This window comes from Crocodylus porosus, unplaced genomic scaffold (assembly GCF_001723895.1).
Source record: "Crocodylus porosus isolate Cpor-Errol unplaced genomic scaffold, CroPor_comp1, whole genome shotgun sequence".
NCBI lineage: Eukaryota > Metazoa > Chordata > Crocodylia > Crocodylidae > Crocodylus > Crocodylus porosus.
Window position 1 is genome coordinate 41715330 of NW_017728931.1, and position 18367 is coordinate 41733696.

At 42.8% G+C, this 18367-nt stretch overlaps 1 protein-coding gene across 2 annotated transcripts in view; it reads left to right on the forward strand.

Annotated features, from left to right (window-relative positions):
- BRAF (B-Raf proto-oncogene, serine/threonine kinase) overlaps positions 1 to 18367 on the forward strand; it is a 130508-nt gene that overhangs the window by 61984 nt on the left and 50157 nt on the right. For both annotated transcript variants that reach the window (XM_019544680.1, XM_019544679.1), the window contains exons 4-5: positions 15990 to 16093; positions 16611 to 16713. In XM_019544680.1, coding sequence (XP_019400225.1) covers positions 15990 to 16093; positions 16611 to 16713 — 207 coding nt within the window. The remainder of the gene's footprint in view (positions 1 to 15989; positions 16094 to 16610; positions 16714 to 18367) is intronic.

Sequence of the window (18367 nt, forward strand, 5' to 3'; positions counted from 1 at the left end):
GAGAAGTGGTGCAGGCTCCTACCCTGGGGGTTTTTAAGAGGAGGCTCGATGAACACCTTGCTGGGGTCGTTTGACCCCAGTATTCTTTCCTGCCATGGCAGGGGGTCGGACTAGATGATCTACTCAACATCCTTCCGACCCTAGAAACTATGAAACTAAATCCAGGAAGGTGTCAAATTTTGTTGAGGGTTATTGGTTGTATCTGATTTTTGTACAAAAAAAATTGTTGCGTGTATCTGAACAAAGGTAAAGGGGGGGAAAAAAGCAGTATTGATGATAAGCTGGAGGCCTACTGTAGACCACCAGATCGAGAAGAGAAGTGGTGGTGAGATGTTCAGGTGTGTAAGAAGAATATCTAAAACTTAAGAGCTGGTAATTAATGGAAGATGTTACTATCTCTGGAAGGGAAAATGTTGCAAAACATAACTTGCAGACATGAAATTGCTTGGAAACTCCGGAGGAAGTTTTCATGATCAGATAGGAAAGGAAGGCATGAGAATAGCAAAATAAGAACTTTAAGATAGATTTCAGCTGACTTAAAGTAAGGCCTAGAGGTGCACCGATACATCGGTCCCATATCAGATCGCCACCGATATAAGGAAAATTGACTGTTTTGGCAATTGGCTTTTTTTAGGCTGATGTGGCCGATAATGCCACCGGTAAATGCCCTGTGCATGCATGAAGTGCAGCACGCAGGCAGCTGGGAGCGCAGCCTGGCAGCACGGAGAGCAGCCGGGTCCGGCTGGTAAGTCTGTGAGGAGAGGGGCAGACTGAGGCCCCAGCGGTGAGGGAGGGAGTGGGATGGGGGCAGGTGATGCATGGGTGGGGCAGGGCACATGATGGCCACGAGGAGCTCATATGGCGGGGGGTGCAGAGGCTCCCACTGCTGTGTGCCCCCCAGGAGGGCATGAGGAGGGTGTGCCACTAGATCTGTGCGAGGGGTGAAAGTAGGCTGCCACTGCGGGTTGGGGCTGGGATGACACTGGGCTCTTCCCAGCAGGGGCTAGGCTGGGGCAGGTGGCGGTGGCACTGGGAGGGGGGGCTATGGCTAATTTTGGAGTGGCTGTAGCCCCCTCCCAGCACCACAGCTGCCTGCTCCCAGCACAGCCCTGGCCCATTTCCTTCCCCTACCCCCGTACCCCATGTCGGGAAGAGCCTGGTGCTGCCCCAGCCCTCCCTCACACTGTGCAGATCTGGAAACATACGCCCCCACCCTTCCTCCCAGGGTGTGTGTAGCAGTGGGAGCCCCCCTCTTGTGCCTCCCAGGCAAGCTCCATCCCCCGTTCCACCCCAACTGTGCAGGGCCTGCCCCTACCCCTGCCTCAGACCCACTCTGTCTCTCATTGCGGGGTCCTCGATCTTCCTTCCTCCCCCAGTGGCCTGTCCCCCACAACAGACTTACCAGTTGGACGCTGCTCTCCAAGCTGCCTGTCTTCATATTGGAATCGGATTGGTATCGGCCGATATGGCTCATTAAAAATCGGCCATCAGTATTGGCCCAAAAATTATCTATCAGTGCACCCCAGTAAGGCCTCATGCACAGACCAATTCAAAGAAAAAGAAGTGAAAAAGGTGTAACAGATCTTACGTATTTTATTGGAGGCTCATCCTTAACCTATTCTATTGTAGAGGAAAAATAACAGATCAGTGTGGTTCTGCAAAGAGCTTCTGAAGGACCTGAAAATCAAGAGGCACGTGCAAACAATGAAAGGAAGGGCAAGTCACAAAGAAGTGGCACAAACCTGTAGGGACAAAATCGGGATAGAAAAAGCAAAGAGCACATTACAGTTGCCAAGAAATGTTAGATGACAAGAAGTGGATCTACAAATGTGTCAGGTGGGAGAGAAAGACCAGGGAAACTGGTCCAGTGTTTAGAAGATGAGCATTTCATTGAAGATGCAAAGGAGGTGAAGCTGCTAAACGTCTACTTTACCTTTCCCTTCCTCACCTTCCCATCCAAAAAAATAACTGTGAATAGATGCCTGGTGAAATTAATGTAAACAAAGAACAGCAAGTAGTGCGGGTTATAAGAATATGCTGCGGAATTTTTGACAAATTGGACTGAATTTAAGTCGGTGGTGTTTGATGGAATTCACTTTTAGGATGCTGAAGCAACTAGCTGAAAAAATCTTGGAACCACTGGCAGTATTCACAATTCTAGTTTGCAAATGTGACAGGTTAAGTCTTAAAGAACTGGAGGAAAGCCGTGATAGTACCCTTCTTTAAACAAGGAGAAGTAGGATTAGGGGATTATAGACTCGTCAGCCTGACTTCAGCACCTGGGAAGTTGTAAATTATAAAGCAGTCGGTTTGTAAATGTCTGGAGGGGGAGGGAATGATTACTACCTGCCAACGAACGACTTATTTGTCTTTTTTGGCAGGGTAACCAGTTTGGATGAGGGGCATATGGTGAATGCATCCTGATTTTTAGGGGTTTTTTGATACAATCCAATATGACCTTCACATAAGGAAAGTGGAGAAATTTGTACTAGACAAAATTACCATTAGATGCATTTGTATGTTGAATAGATGCAAGCAGAGAGCAGCTATAAATGGATTGATGTTAAACTGGGAGGACATGTCAGGTAGGGTCCCAGAGGGGTCTGTTTTGAATTTAGGGCTGTTTAACACTTTTATGGATGACTTGGATGGAGGAATGCAGAGGTGTACTCCATCAAATTTGCAGATAACACAAAACAGAGACAATTTTTTTAGTGTTTTGGAGGGTAGGATTAAAATCCAAAAGGATTTGGATAAATCTGAAGAACTGAGCTATAGACAAAAATAAAATTCAACGAAGATAAATACAAATCGTGAGGTGCTGCACATAAGAGGGAAAAACAAATTTGCAAATACAGAATGGGAGATAAGTTTGGCAGTGTAGCATTGCTGAGAAGAATCTGGTAGTTATAGTGAATCTCAAACTCGGTGCAAGTTGGCAGTATGATGCTCTTGTGAAAAAGGAAGAAGCAATTTGGGGTTTCATTAATAAAACGTTGTATGTAAGGGGTGGGAAGTGATTGGTGCTTGGTATTCATTGAACCTTAGAGTACTTTGTCCACTTTGGGGCACTATATTTTTTAAGAAGGTAGTAGAAAAAATGGAGAAGATGCAAAGATAAACAATTAAAATGATAAGCTGCATGAGGGCTGGCTGTAGGAACTATGTATGTTTAATTTGGAAAATAGGAGATTAATAGAAGACATAGTAGCAGTTCTCAAACATTTGAAAGTCTGTCTGAAAGAAAATTAAGGAATTGATCTCCCTTGCTAGAGAGGGCATGGCAAGAGACTGGATTTAAACTGCAGGAAAGCAAGTTTAGATTAAATCTTAATAAGAGCATCCTTGTCTTAAGAGCAGTAAGGCAATAGATTACCTGCCTGGAGATGTGAATCTCCTTTTATTGGAGGTTTTTGAGAACAAGCTGGATCAGCATCTATTGGAGGTGGTTTAGGAGCATTCCTTCCTGCATCTGTGCAGGAGGTTGGGCATGGTGACCCTTGAGGCCCCTTCTAGCCTCATTGTTTGACTGGTGATGCTGAAAACAATCAGGTTCTTGGGAGGAAAGGAGCTCAGCAGCAGAGAGGTTAGAGCAGTGCTTGGTGAGGACTTTGAATAGGTTATGTGGAAAGGTGAGGGTGAAGAAACTCTTCGGCAAAGGAGTCAGGTGAGGGATCAGCATGGCTGCTGGAATCAGTAAGTGAGGCTGTGTACAGATGTTTAGTTTTTACCAGGGGAAGTTTCAGAGAAATTTTCCCCTAGTAGAAGTCCTTCAGGGAGGGGAAGCAGCACAGACTGCAGTCCAAGTCTGCAGCTTGCTTCTCTCCCTAGCTTTCCTTAGTGCCTGAGACCAGGATCCTGCTCTGGGGAAGGCAACAAGAGCAGTGCTGCTCCACTCCTCCCAGTTCCCTTTTTATCTTTAAGGCATGCAGGAATTGTAGAAACTAAGGAGAGATGTTGGAACTCTTCTGCCTAGGGTTGATGGTACTCCTTTTTCAGATTTCTCACTTCTGTCTTCCCTCCCTCCCTTTCTCTCTAATTTAGAGCACCAGCCCTTTAATTGTAATAAAAGGACCATGTGACTTGCTCCTTTTTGCAGGGATGTGAAAACTGGGAGAACCAGATCTCCCTCTTTGCTATTACCTAAATGGTAAGGTATAAACAAACTTGTTTTGCAATTTACAGTTGGATTCTTCCTACCATTCTGCTCCTACAGCTTGGGCAAAAATTTGGGTCTTTACACATACTTTATTTTCCTCTAGATTTGAATTTTTCTGAAGCATGTCCTGTGAATTTGTTTCCAGATTTTTCAAACTGTAACCCTTGATTTTTCTGTAGATATTTAAGTAGTCTTACCAGTTTAACCTGCCAGGTATAAAGAGTTGTTCCTCAGAGAACCAAAGTAATTAACCCACTGGTTTTATTATCCACCCTGTTTTTAACTGACAGAACCTATTTATATTAAGCCAGTTATGGATTCCCACGTATTTATCCATCGTGTATTGAAGGCTGAGTTCCGTTATAACCTGTGGCAATAAAGACTTGCCAAATGACTCTGAAAGCTTGCAGTTATTAAGAGGAGATGCATAATATGACCATATTGGGTAGAATCCACCAGTAACTTTCAGGTAAACAGCACTGATTTTGATGCATTAATACTGAAACCTGTTGCTGTCAGTCTCACTACCTGAAAGACTAAAACTGAATGACAGAGGGCTAATATAAGGTGGGTTTGCATAGTAGCAAGAATTTAGCAGTATCGTATTGAATAAACATTATGTAGTAAGTTTATTGTTTAAATATATTAATAATCTAGAAAGGACTTGAGGAGTGAAGTGGTAAAAGTTTACAGCCTGCCATAATTATTCAGGAATTTGTGTCTAGTTAGGCCTGTATAACTAGGTATTCTCCTTAGCCCACCATAAAGTTAGTGAATGGGTGCCAGCTGTAGCATATGAAACTCAGTTTAATAAATCCAAAGGAATACATATTAGAGGGGAAGATTTGAACTATTCGCACCTTACTGGACTGTAAAGAAATTATTAGTGCCCTTGAAATATTTCTGAGAATAAATCTCTCTCTAATTGAAACTGTTAAAAAAAGGAAACAAAAAAGTATGGTAGACTGCAAAATGAACTATAGAGAATAAGTATGGTATGTCATCAAAGAAACCAATGTTTCTTCGTATGAAATATTGTATGCAGTTTGGCCACCATGTTTCAAAAAGGATGTTAGAATTAGTGGGAATTCAGTGACAGATGAGTTATGAATGACAGAAAAATTCAGTGAAGTTTGGGATTCTTCACATTAAAGAGGACATGAAGAGGGATTATGAAAAACAAAATATATAAAACAACAGTGGTATGATGAAGATAGATCCTGGTGCTCGTAGTTTCAGCATATAATAGCATGGTGGGATCCAATGAAATGGAGAGAGAGCAAATTCAGAATTGCTTAAAGGAAGTGTGTGGGGCTTTTTTAACATTACATGTAGCTATAGTTGAACATATTGTTATATCAGACATTAAGTTAAGACCATAAACTTTAACAAGATTCAAAAGAGAAACTGAAAATTAATATAGATATCAAGAATGCTTGGAGCTTTTAGAGTTATTTTTTTAAATAACTGCTTAATCTTTCTCCACTTGTTTTGAAGGGAGAATGATGGTATGAAGATGAACTCACATCTGCCTACTGTATGGCTTTTTTGTACCTCCCTCCCTTTGTCATTCGTTCGTTCACTCTGCTGCCATTGGCAGCTCTGGTGCACAGCCAGAATTCTGCTGCCCTCCTCTTTTTTTTCTCTCTTTTTGCTGGCACTTTTTAATCAATGAGTCTCTCCCTCCTTTTTTTTCTTTTTATTTGAGGAGAAAGAAGCCTTTGGTTGCTGGCTATGGCTTCTTTGTCACTGAGATTTAAGTTGTGACCATCCTGTAACAGTTCCATGCCTGCTTCCAGGAGCACTCCAAATGTTTGTGCTGCTTGGGGAGAGTCCTTGTTTGAGGAAAATCATCCATATGCAGACCACTTACCATATGGTCTGGGAAGGACTGGAAAGCTAGACCCAAGACTATTTGGGCACCATATATCCTCTGGCACCAAATTATTATCTCTGAGCATGTCCATTTCCTTAGGTTTGGCAAGAACTTCTGTGGATCACAGTTCCAGGACTACTTCCCAAATGTGGTCCCCATTCTTGGGTGTGGTCAAGGAGGCTGGTTTCAACATTGCCTTGTTCTCCCCATTCTTAATTTTGTACTACCCTGCAAGGATGCTCTTAAAATTCATAGAGGCTCTGGCACTGATGATCTCCCACCATTTTTTGGGTCACTTAATCATCTGTGGCTGATGAGAAAAAAGCTGGAGCTGAACTCTGGCCTTCATTGCCCATTTGTTTTATCTGCAACAGGTGAGGGTGTTTGTCCTCTATACTGTCAGGCTGACTGTAGTTTTGTGAAGAGGTTAGATAGTGGATTTGTATAGGATGATCTGGATAACGATGATCCTGGATAGGGATGATCCTACCTCAGGCATGGGTTTTGAACTAGATGACATATGGAGGTTCCTTCCAGCTCTATTTGTCTATAATTCTACCTTTGCAGGGTGAGGCTTTTTCAAGAAATCACCATGTCTGGCTATTTGTTTAACCAACAAATTCAGGGGTGAGTTTATATCAGCCCAGAGTCACTTGCTCAGAACTGATACCTATAGGATGGCCACTGCATGCTTGATGCATACCTTTACCAAACACTGAGCCATTGCAGAAGCCTCATGGACAAATGGTGTTTGGTAATGTGATCTTCAAGTTGTTGTTCTGTTAGGATTCTGAGACTTGCCCTGAAGTATGTGAGCTTTGCTTGGAGTCATTCACAGCAAGGATGTGCACAGGGGCAATCATTTGATAAAGAGAAATTACTTACCAGTATTAGTATTCTTTGAGATGTATTGCTGTATGCATGTCTGTATCCATCCATCCACGTGGCCCTATGCTCCTTCCTCAGAGTCCAATAGAGTAAGAGGCTGTGGATGAAAAGAAATTTGAAGAACAACAAATGTTTGCCTCTCACTCTGTTGTGGAGTATGCGGGAGAGCAAAGCCATAGCACTTCCTATGGATGCTGCTAAAGCAAAAAATAGAAGCTTGAGTGCTTGTGGTGCGTATGTAACCACAGTTAGTATGTGTACATGGAAACACCATATCAGGACCATAGTTACCAGTAAGTAACTTCTCTTTGCCAGCAAATGGCTTCAGACACAAGGGAATCCTGTTTTATTTCACTCACATATGTAGAATCAGAAGAATAGAAAATTAAAGGACCTCTGGAGGTCATCTAGTCCAACCCCCTGCTCCAAAGCAGGACCATCTCCAACTAGATCATCCCAGCCAAAGCTTTGTCTATCCGGGTCTTGAAAATCTCCAAGTCTGGAGCTTCCACCTCCTCTCTGAGTAATCTCTTCCAGTGTTTTACTATCATCCTAGTAAGAAAATTCTTCCTAATATCTGACCAAAACTTCCCTTGCTGCAACTTGAGACCATTGCCCCTTGTTCTGTCATCTGCCACCACTGAGAACAGTGTAGCTCAATCCTCTTTTGAAACCTCCCTTCAGGTATTTGAAGGTTGCTGTTAAATCCCTTCTCAGTCTTCTCTTCTCTAGACTAAATAAACCCAGTTCCCTCAGCCTTTTCTCATAAGTCATGTCCCCCAGCCCCCTCACCATTTTTGCTACCTTCTGCTGGACCCTCTCCAATTTGTCCACATCTTTTCTGTAATGGGGGCCCCAAAACTGAACACAGCACTCCAGATGTGGCCTCACCAGTGCTGAATAGAGGATAATAATCACTTTCTTTGACCTGCTAGCAACACACCTACCAATGCAGCCCGGTATGCTGTTAGCCTTCTTAACAACAAGGGCACACTGCTGGCTCATATTCAGTTTGTCTATTGTAACCCCCAGGTCCTTTTTTGCAGAGCTGCTGCTCAGCCAGTCAGCCCCCAGCATGGGATTGTTCTGTCCAAAGTGCATGACTTTGCACTTGTTCTTGTTGAACCTTATGAAATTTCTTTTGGCCGAATCCTCCAATCTGTCTAGGTCACTCTGAATCCTAGCCCTACCCTCTAGCATATCTACTACTCCCTCTGCAGCTTGGTGTCACCTTCAGACTTGCTGAGGTTGCACTCTATGCCATCTTCCAGGTCATTGATGAAGACATTGAACAAAAATACTCTTTTACAGTACCATTTCTAGCTTTTTCATGCTTTGAAATCATCCCCTCTGTGGTGTAAAGAACTCTTTAATAATCACTATGTGGAAGAATAGTTACTATTTATAAACTGGTCTTTAAATTTAAGGAATGGAATGGTAAAGTTGTATAGATTTCATAGACATTTGGGCTGGAAGGGACCCTGGAGGATTATTGAGTCCAGCCCCCTGTCCCAGGGGCAGGAAGTCAGCAGGGATCATAGGATCCCAGCAAGATAAGCATCCAAATATGTCTTAAAGGCATTCAAAGTGGGTGCATGAACCGCCTCCAGCGGCAGTCTGTTCCAAACCTTGGGGGCTCAAACGGTGAAGAAGTTCTTTCTTATGTCCAGCCTGAATTGGTCACAGTGGAGTTTGTGACTGTTCGATCTTGTCAACCCTTGGGGCGCTCTGGTGAACAGATGTTCCCCCAGATCCTGATGAGCACCCCTGATAAACTTATAGATGGCCACCAGATCACCCCTGAGCCTATGCTTTTCCAGGCTGAATAGCTCCATTGTTCTCAGCCTCTTATCATAAGGTCTGTTTTCCTGATCTCTGATCATGCGTGTGGCCCTCCTCTGCACCCTCTCAAGCTTCTCCACATCTTTTTTGAATTGTGGAGCCCAAAACTGGACACAGTACTCCAGCTGTGGCCTCACCAAGGCCAAGTACAGAGGGGAGAAGGACATTCCGGGATCTGCTTGAGAAGCATCTATGGATGCAAGCCAGTGTTTTGCTCGCTTTACTAGCCTCAGCATCACGCTGAAGGCTCATGTTCATCTTGTGGTCAACCATGACTCCCAAGTCCCTTTCATCTGTAGTGCTAACCAGCGTAGCACTGCTGAGCCTATAAGCATGGTGCAGGTTTTTCTTCCCAAGGTGGAGAACCTTGCATTTTTCGGTGTTAAACACCATCAGGTTATCATCCGCCCATTTCATGAGTCTGTCTAGATCCGCCTGGATCACCCTCCTATCCTCAGGTGTGGATGCCTTACCCCAGAGTTTGAACTCGGCCAGTCCGCTTCGGACACCAATGTCCACATCTTTGATAAATATGTTAAACAGTGTAGGCCCTAGGACAGAGCCTTGTGGGACCCTGCTGGTCACAGCGCACCAAGATGATTGGCTCCCGTTGACCACCACCCTCTGGGTCCTACCGCGGAGCCAGTTCCCCAACCAGTGGATCGTGGTGACATCAAGACCGCAGTTAGCCACTTTAGCCAAGAAGTGATCATGACTTTTTTTAAAGTCGAGGTATGCAATGTCCATCTCTTCCTCCTTGTCGAGGTGATAGGTCACCTGGTCATAAAAGGAAATGAGGTTGGTCAAGCAAGACCTACTCACAACAAACCCATGCTGGGTATCCCTCAGGATATTGCCTTCAGCTAGTCTGTTAAGGATGGCCTCCTTGATAATCTTTTCCAAGACCTTCCCCAGGATAGAGGTTAGGCTTATGGGCCTGTAGTTTGCCAGATCTACTTTCTTCCCTTTAAAGGCAGATCAACTCTATTCAGGTTTCCTTTGGGGAGGGGGGAATATTATTGTAATGGAAACATTGTCTACTTTTTATGAATATTGAAACTGCATTAAGGATTTATTTTCAGAACTGTTGCTGTGTTTAGAAGTGAGAGCATGGAGTTTGTTGCAAACCCACTCCAGCAATGATCAAAAGCAGCCTTCCTCCAAATTTTATGATAGAAGATGATGTACTTTTCCAAAGTGTCTCTTAAACGTTCCAAACCCTTACTTTTTGGTTTAACAGGGAGGAGTTAATTTTATGTTTTACTGCTGTGACAGGTAGTTGTCTGGATGGATGGCTAAACATTTGTCCTACAAGAAAGCGAGAATGAGAAAGTAAATATAATTTGCCAAAGGACAATCTGGATCTCAGGTTTGAGATGTTACCAAGAAAATACCTGATTTTGGGAGGGCAAAAAGAAAAATGGCTTTGCTTATTTCTTTCTTCCCCCAAAATGACTGCACTTTAAAATGGTGTGTGGCTGTAACATTTGGTCTAACTATAAGAAGAAAAACTTACTAAATTTCCTAGAGCTGTAAATGGGGCAGGTTCTGAGTCTGCCTGATAATTTAACTAATATTTCAAAATATGCTCCTTCTGTAATATCTGAGGTATAAGTAGACAAAATATAATGCGTAATACTTACCAAAGCTGAGCTAAAAATCTTTTATCCAATTGTGAGAGAGAGAGAGAGAGACTTGATGCGGGGAAAACAATCCTCTTATATTTAAACATAAGTAGAAACAGTTTGAATTTAAATGTATCCTTTTAAAGATCAGTTTCAGATAATTGGATGTTTGGTAAAACCTAGATAAAATTGTACTTTCTTCAGAACTGCAGAACATCAAAGATAACATGAAGTTACACTAGGGGGAAAAAATTAAGCAGCAAGTCATTCCTGAGGATTGAAAGAAAATGATGCCCGGCACACTGAGCTGTGCAGTTCTCCTCCTCCTCCTTTTCCCCTCTGTCCCCTTCCCTGTCAAGGAAATAACAGTTAGTTAAATTTGAATTCTTTTTGCATGCAAGTCCTAATCAAATATTTGAAGGAATGCTATAGCTGGGACTCTTTGTATCTCCTGGGATTCTCCTAGTGTAAAAGACTTCTGGTCTGAGGTTAGGCTACTGAGAAAAGAATTACTTTAGCAAGAGGCACTCAACTTTTCTTGATACATTTGTATTAAAGTCCTGATTTACAGGAATAAATCATTCATAGAGACATATTTTGTGACTAGTTGTTGAATATATTTCATCAACACAGTTGCTAATAGATATACTTGCTATCAAAATCTCGCATGTAAATTAAAAGAATTATGCAACGAGACAACATACTACCTACATAGGTTAAATAAGCTGGGGCCCTGTGCTAGGAAGGTAGTTTTAGCTCCATTTTACAGATTGGAAAACTGAGGAATAAAGTAGTTATAGTCTAAAGTAAGCATGTCAAATATATAGCCCATGGGTTGGATATGGCCCACAGAGCAGTGTTATCTGGTCCACGGAGTTGGTAGAGGGCCAGGAATTCAGGGGAAGGGGCCACCCCCAAAATCTGGGATATGGAGTCCTCTTGGGGATGTGTCGGGAGCAGTGGGTGAGCAATGGCTGCCTTAACTCCCATAGTGGTCTGATGCCACTTGCCACATTATGCTATCGCATCCAGGTCTGGGCTGCAAGGACCCCTGAAGTCTAAATCCGGGTTGTGGGGTCTGGCTGGGTTTGACACCCCTGGTCTAAAGTATATGGCAGTTTTGGATACCCAATGTTGGATGCGTAGACTCAGAAGACTGGAAATTAATTAACACTTTGCATGCACAGAGCAGAGTTCCCATTGACTTCACTTGCAGCTATGAATGCTTAGAATTTCTGCAAATCGGACTTCTGGGTTTGAAGTCTTAAGTCTTGCAATGATCCTTTTTTCCTCTCTGCCTTTTTCTTTTGCCTCATTCACTCTGTACCTCCTAACATATGCAAGGAAAGAAGTGGAGTTCTATGGAAAATGCTTCTGTTTAGTATGCAACTCTGATTTATGTGCAGAGAAATGCCATTCTGTTCACTGAATGAGGTGGGAATCTCATGGGAGGAAAAATATGATCATGTAAATAATATGTATCCTAAACCACGTGTACAAAAAGGGCTGAATAAAGATTCTAGCATTTTTAATTCTGAAGTGCCGGACACTGCAACCTTAATATTTCCTTAAAGCAGTGTAGGTAGCTTAAATTTTAAACATGGCTAACAGAAAAACCAAATTCTGTCATGTGGCATGATGCTGATATCTATATTCACTAGAGTTGTAATGTTTAGAATCGCTGCACCAATCTCTGCCACGTTCTTCCACGAGAAACCAGGAGTGTACAGATGTCCAGGCATTTTCTTCCAGGGTAAAAATGGCCACTCCCAGTTTCTCCTGGGAGAGTGAATGTCTGTACATACTGTGGCTTCTCTCAGAGGAGGACGCAATTCTCCAGTACCCTTCCCCCCTACTTACTCAAGGAGACAGTGTGGACTTCTTTGCTCGGGCAGGGAGTAGCACATGCCCCCTTCACAATCCCAGCCTTGTGTTTCAGGGAAACACAAACTGTGTAGGCAGTTTGCGTCAGCCAGTCAGAGTTGCCACATGCACTGCTGCCTTCTGTCTCCAGGCAGACTAAGGAAACCTGCAGAGCATGCTAAGATGCCTCTCTTGGCTGCACAGTATCAACACTCCAAGCTGTTTACTCTTCAGAGTCTTAGTATTCAAATATCTGTATACATGGCTGGGTAAGTTTCTTTACCAGGAGAACAAACCTGGGAGAATTCTCCCAAATTATTTGAATGCATGTCTGCAGCCCGCATCTTTCCTCTCCTCTTCCTGTTGGCTTCTGTCCCATCCTCTCCAACATAACTCTCCCTGGGCTCCTTAGCTTCCCCTTTATACCGTTGCCTTATGCACGTGTCCTTGTTTCCTTTGGGCCTTCTGTCAAAGTTTTAATTTTATCTTTTCCAACTCTTCCTACATTTAACTTGGGTACCTCCTCCAAGCTCCTAGTCAGATTTCTGCCTCTTCTTCCCATGGTTCCAAATGGCATCCCAAATCTCTTCGTTCAATTGGTTTCCCCTCCAGCATTTCCATAGCTGTATGTCCAAGTCTGTTTGCCCAGTTGGTACCACGTCTGCTCTCTGCCTCACTTCCTCATCAAATCTTCATCTACTATTCCCCTTGCCCACCCTGCCAGCTCTTAGTCCAAGTCTCCTTGTCCAGTCACTCCAATTCATCACCCGCTCCTCTTGTTGCTTGTTCAGTTTCATTGTTGCCTTCAGTAGTTAGTTGGCTAGTGAAAACTTCTTCCCCGCCCCCCCCCACATACATACATACACACACACATATATACTTTTCCCCACCAGCTCTCATTCTTGTCGCTGAGCAAGTTAGTTCCCTCCCCACTGCAGCATGGTATCAACACAAAGGAGATTGCAAATGCTGGAGAGAGAGTGAAGCCCCCTTTTGGTTCCTGTGTTTAGCTCCATCTCAGCCCAACAAAAATATGTAGTACTAGCCAGTTGCCTGTCAAGAATGATGGGGAGCAGGGGCTGGGATGGAGTGCCATCACCTAACGCCCCATGCTGCCTCTGTTCTGTCTCTTGCAGTGCCGCTGGCCTTGACTTCCCCACCCTCTGTCTGGTCCTCATGTGGCTTTGGAATCATGGCGATGCTTCTCCATGTTTGGAGCATTCTGAATGGCTGTTTCCATCAGCCAATCAGAGTGTGAATAAAGCATGACAGGCAGACTGGCAGACTTAGGCTTCTATAATATTAGAATAGGACAGGCCTTAGGTCAGTAAATGGGTGTGTTTTAGGGGTAAGGAAATGGATACAAAGGAAAAAAAGGCTAGTCTGAATATCAGAAGGAACTTTTTTGACTGCGGTGTATTAGATTGTAGAATACTTTCATGAGGAAAGTAATGGAAGTCCCATTGCTTTGAACATTTAAACAGTAGATGAGACGTATAAAATGTACTGTAAAAAGCAATTGTACATTAGTGGGGAGAAGGCACTGTGATTTAAAGAGTGTCTTTCATCTCTTTCTTTTGGAGAGTATTCATATACAGTGATTGAAATGCAGTATGTAGCCTAACCTTGTAAGGTGGCATCCACCGGGCCTTGAAACAGGATACGCTGCTTTTTATTGTCATCTTTAGGTAGGGCACTGGTATTTTAGGGTGTGTGTACACCACAACCTTGGCCCTTCCTCCCTCAAATATCTTTCTTGAATCCCATGCTTGAGAGGGGTTGTGGGGGGCACTGCCTCAGTTCTGGGCTTGGTGCATGGGAACAAGGTGGGTAGGTTGCATCAGTGCCACTTTCTAGCAGTGCTGGAGATGTGATATAGACATACCCTAACTATGCCTAGAAACTAAAGTGCAAGACAATAGTTCAATGGTCTAGTCCAAAGATAGCTGTAGTCTGTAACCATTTTCATTTACTTCAGAGGGATTTGTATCACACCTCTCTGTTGAGCATAATTAATTTAATTTGAGGTGTTCTGATTGTCTTTATAGGTGGTCAAGGTTTAGGATTTTTCAAGCCTGGGACACCTTTGTTGTACTCTGAGTGAAATGTTAGGGGAGAGTAGAGGAAAAGTAGACCATGCCATGTATTATCAGTAAGTGGCAACAAAATATTAAAATGGTAACATTTTACAATTCGAGGTATTTAGTAGACCTGTACAAAGCTTCAGTTGCTGAATTGAGTTGAATCTCCTCAATCAAATTGGTGGCTGAATCTCTGAATCCAAATCTAATCAGGAGACCCATTAATCTCTCTGGAGAGATTCAACAATTTGGCCATAGTAGACATAGCTTCATGTATGGTGTTTTTGTTTTTTTTTTTTTCTACATACCTTGAGATAACTTGTGTGGCCTGTGAGTGCTGAGATGGTGGGGCAGATGGAGTGTCCCACAGGAGCGCGGTGGGGGGGTGGGGGCTGTGTGCTCAGCAGCAGACCCGGAAATGGACCAAAAGTAGTACTTTTGGTCTACTTCCAGGTCTGCCACGGAGCACATGGGGGACCTCCCCCTTCTTTGCGACAGGTGCCTCCTGGGTCTGAGGGGGTACCCGGGGTGTCCCCCGCATGCTTGGTGATGGACCTGGAAGTGGAACTTCTGGGAGTGCTGCCAGACACACTGGGAACCCACCCCTCCTGCTCCCATGGGATGTTTGATCCTCTCCACCATTTCAGCATTCATGAACTGCACCTGGTACCTTGAGGTACATATGGAAAACATAAAGCTGTGTCTATGGCCAAATCGCTGATTCTCCAAATCAGAATTGAATCTTCAGATTCAGCCAAAGCAAGTCAGGACAGTGATTCGAATTGGCAAATCGAAACATTGTCCCCTGAATCGGGCCAAATCTGAGTCGAATACTGCTGGCTTCGCACACCCCTAGTATTTAGCTACTTTTTAATATATTTTATCATTCTGATTGTTTAAAGAATACTTTAACTTAAATCACAGTTCAGCCCAAAATATGTTTACATGGTTTTTATACACCACACCTATAACTAGTGGGGACAGAGGAATTGTCCTCGCTTGTCGCTTGTGTATTTCAACATACTGTGATCAGGTTCAGTCTTTGTCCTGTGTAGTCATTTACTTATGTTAGATGAGCTTTTCAAGAAGGAAATGGGGAGAAAAGATGCATTTCACAAATAGGAAAGTGTGCCTTTGGAACCAGAAACGTCCACTGTGGTCTCAAGGGCATTGTATAACCTGGTGCTACTTCCCTCTTTTTTACATTGCCTGGATTTCAAGTAGGTATTTTCTGTTTAACATCCTATCCTGCTTTCTGTTTCTAGCATATTGAATTTTATAGGTCTTACTAGTTTGACTAAATGGCACATCACTAATTACAGCACAGATTCTTTACAATTATGTGTATGCTCAGTGTGTAGTTATCGATGTGCTGTCTCTCTGCCCAGTTACAAGCTGAGAAGAATAAAAATCATCCCTTGAATCAGATCTATGTTCACTTTGAAATTGTCGGTTTAGGTGTTGTCATACTCAGCTGAACTTGTCTACAGTACACTGAGGACTTTTGGAGGTTTTTATTTAGGAGTTTATGAAATGCTGTGAAAATTGAAGATGTGGACTTTTGAGCTACTTTATAAACTTCATGGGGATTGAAAAAGTCATTTACTTTAGTAGAAGAACCTGTTCTTCTAATATTTGTTGTCTTTGACTTGCAGGTTCCAGCAAGATGTGGGGTGACTGTCCGGGATACTCTAAAGAAAGCTCTCATGATGAGAGGTCTTATTCCAGAGTGCTGTGCTGTTTACAGAATACAAGATGGGTATGATGAATGTGTGATCTGCCTTGTTTATACATGTTGGGGTTCTTTCAGGTTCTTAACCAGCACGAGCCTATTCCACCCAACTGTGATCAGTTTCAGAATAAGATAAAATGATACAAGTGAAAATACAGCATGTGGTAGCAGCTCCCAATAATTCCTGCAAATTAGTAAACTGGAACTGTTATAGGGCAGGTTGTCACATGAGAACCTTTTTCTTTGAATGTATAAAAAATCTAGTTTTTGGACCCAAGAAACCATCCATTTTCTATTGTCGGAGGTTTTTGTTACAGCTGATTTGAAAAGAGTGTACCTCTTCACTCTGCTTTGTCCAACAGTAGTGCAGTTATTTGGGGTCAACTCAACTTAATCTTTGCCATTTAAATTTCCAACAGTGGAAGTCTGGGCAGCAGACTTTCCACAATACCACAACCCCCTCAATAACAGCTTTTTCACATCTTCAGCATGAGATCTGCAGCCTTACAGGTTGGTAACTATCAAGGGCTTTTTTGCACTTTAGAGAGAAGAAGCCAATTGGTTGGGACACTGACATTTCCTGGCTCACAGGAGAGGAGTTGCACGTGGAAGTCTTGGAGAATGTGCCGCTTACCACACACAATTTTGTACGTACTGCTTTTAATGAAATGTCTAAAATGTTCACTGGAATGACATCTACATTGATAATTTTTAAAAATTTAAAATAACTTTGTTTTTGAATGAAAAAAGTCTTTTGTGTAGATTGTTGCATAAGCAGTTATAATAAAAAAAGCTCAAGTGAACCAGAGCTTACTGTAATTAAGGTAATTGACAGTAACAAAAACACAGCTTAACGTTTTCAAATTTAGATGTGATACACCTTCCAGAATCTATAAATCTAGACTTTTAAAATCAGCACTGCATTGCAGAGTGATGGTAATAATAGACTATTTTTGTGTTGCTGTATCTATAAAATGTATTCTTTGCTTCCCTGCTGGCTCTGCAGCAGCAATTAACTAACGAACTAACTATTCCCAGAGCTGTGCTGACATCATCTCTGATGCTGGTACACAAATATGTTTTGACCTGATAAGGCAGTACGTGAGTGGAAGCTGTTAAGCAGAGCCCATCTGGATCGTTGCAGCTCCAGAAAATAATGGAAATCACGTTTATCACATGAAAAAGGGCAAAATCTAAAGCAAAGCAGTGTTTTGTAGCTTCTTAAATTGTATCCCACAAAGAGTGAACAGCTAAATGAATGCCTAAAGTTAGGTAAACACTGGATTTGTTTTACTCAGGAAATCTTGCTTGGGATACTTTTAGCCTGGTGATGTTACTGAAGCTGAAAACCAAAACAGAGAGTAAATTTTTGTTTTATAGTGTTTACATGTCCACATTTTGCTTCTTCAAACTCTTCCAGGTTTTACTGCTCAACTATAAGATACTTGAATGTTCCTTATCCCCTGAATTTGTTATAGATGTCATCTAGTTGCTCATAAAGCTAAAAGCATTCCCAGCATGTATTGGAGGGGAGTTATTTTTAAGTATCCTGGCTCTTTTTTTTTTTTCTTTTGCTTGTTTTTTAAGGTGAATGGCTTCAAAATTAACATCTGTTTGAATTTATGGCCTAGCATAGATATTCTGTGGTACTTTGTGTACAGTCTTGCTGCCATCATTCTTACTGTTCATGACATAATGCACTAATTCTGCTAATGGGAATTTTCTGTGCCCCACCTTTGCCCTCTCTCTCCCCCCCCAAAAAATCTGATTTTTTAAAAAAAAACTTGGATGCCTAGGGATGTCGCGGAATGCCGGGGTTGCGATTCTGGCACCGCTTGGGGAGCCACGGGCTTTATGGAACGGGCGAGCGCGCGGCTTGTGGGGCGGGATTGGAGGTAGCTCTATAACCGCCTTCGAGGTTCGCCGAGCTGGCGCAAGTAGACGACTTAGAGTAAGTTGTTAGTTTTTTTTTTTATAATAAGTCTGTGGGATGTATGTTGGTTCACGGGGTTCCGGAGCAAGTCCTTGCTTTCTACCACTGGAACTAGTCCAATGATGGGTGTGGCTGCCAACTCCTTAAGTCCCAGAATTGGTCAACAGCTCATTGAGATGGGATGTCAGTAGAAGAAGTTATTACGGAGTAGATATAAAGTGAAGTAAAAATTTGTTTTATTCACTCACCTGGCCTCACCCTCTTACGAATAAGAGGGGAGGCCGGCTGGAACGAAGTTGCAGTAAATATAAGTATAGAGAGTGTAGATATGCTGTCTAAGCTACGAAGAGAGGCAGTCGAGAAGTGGA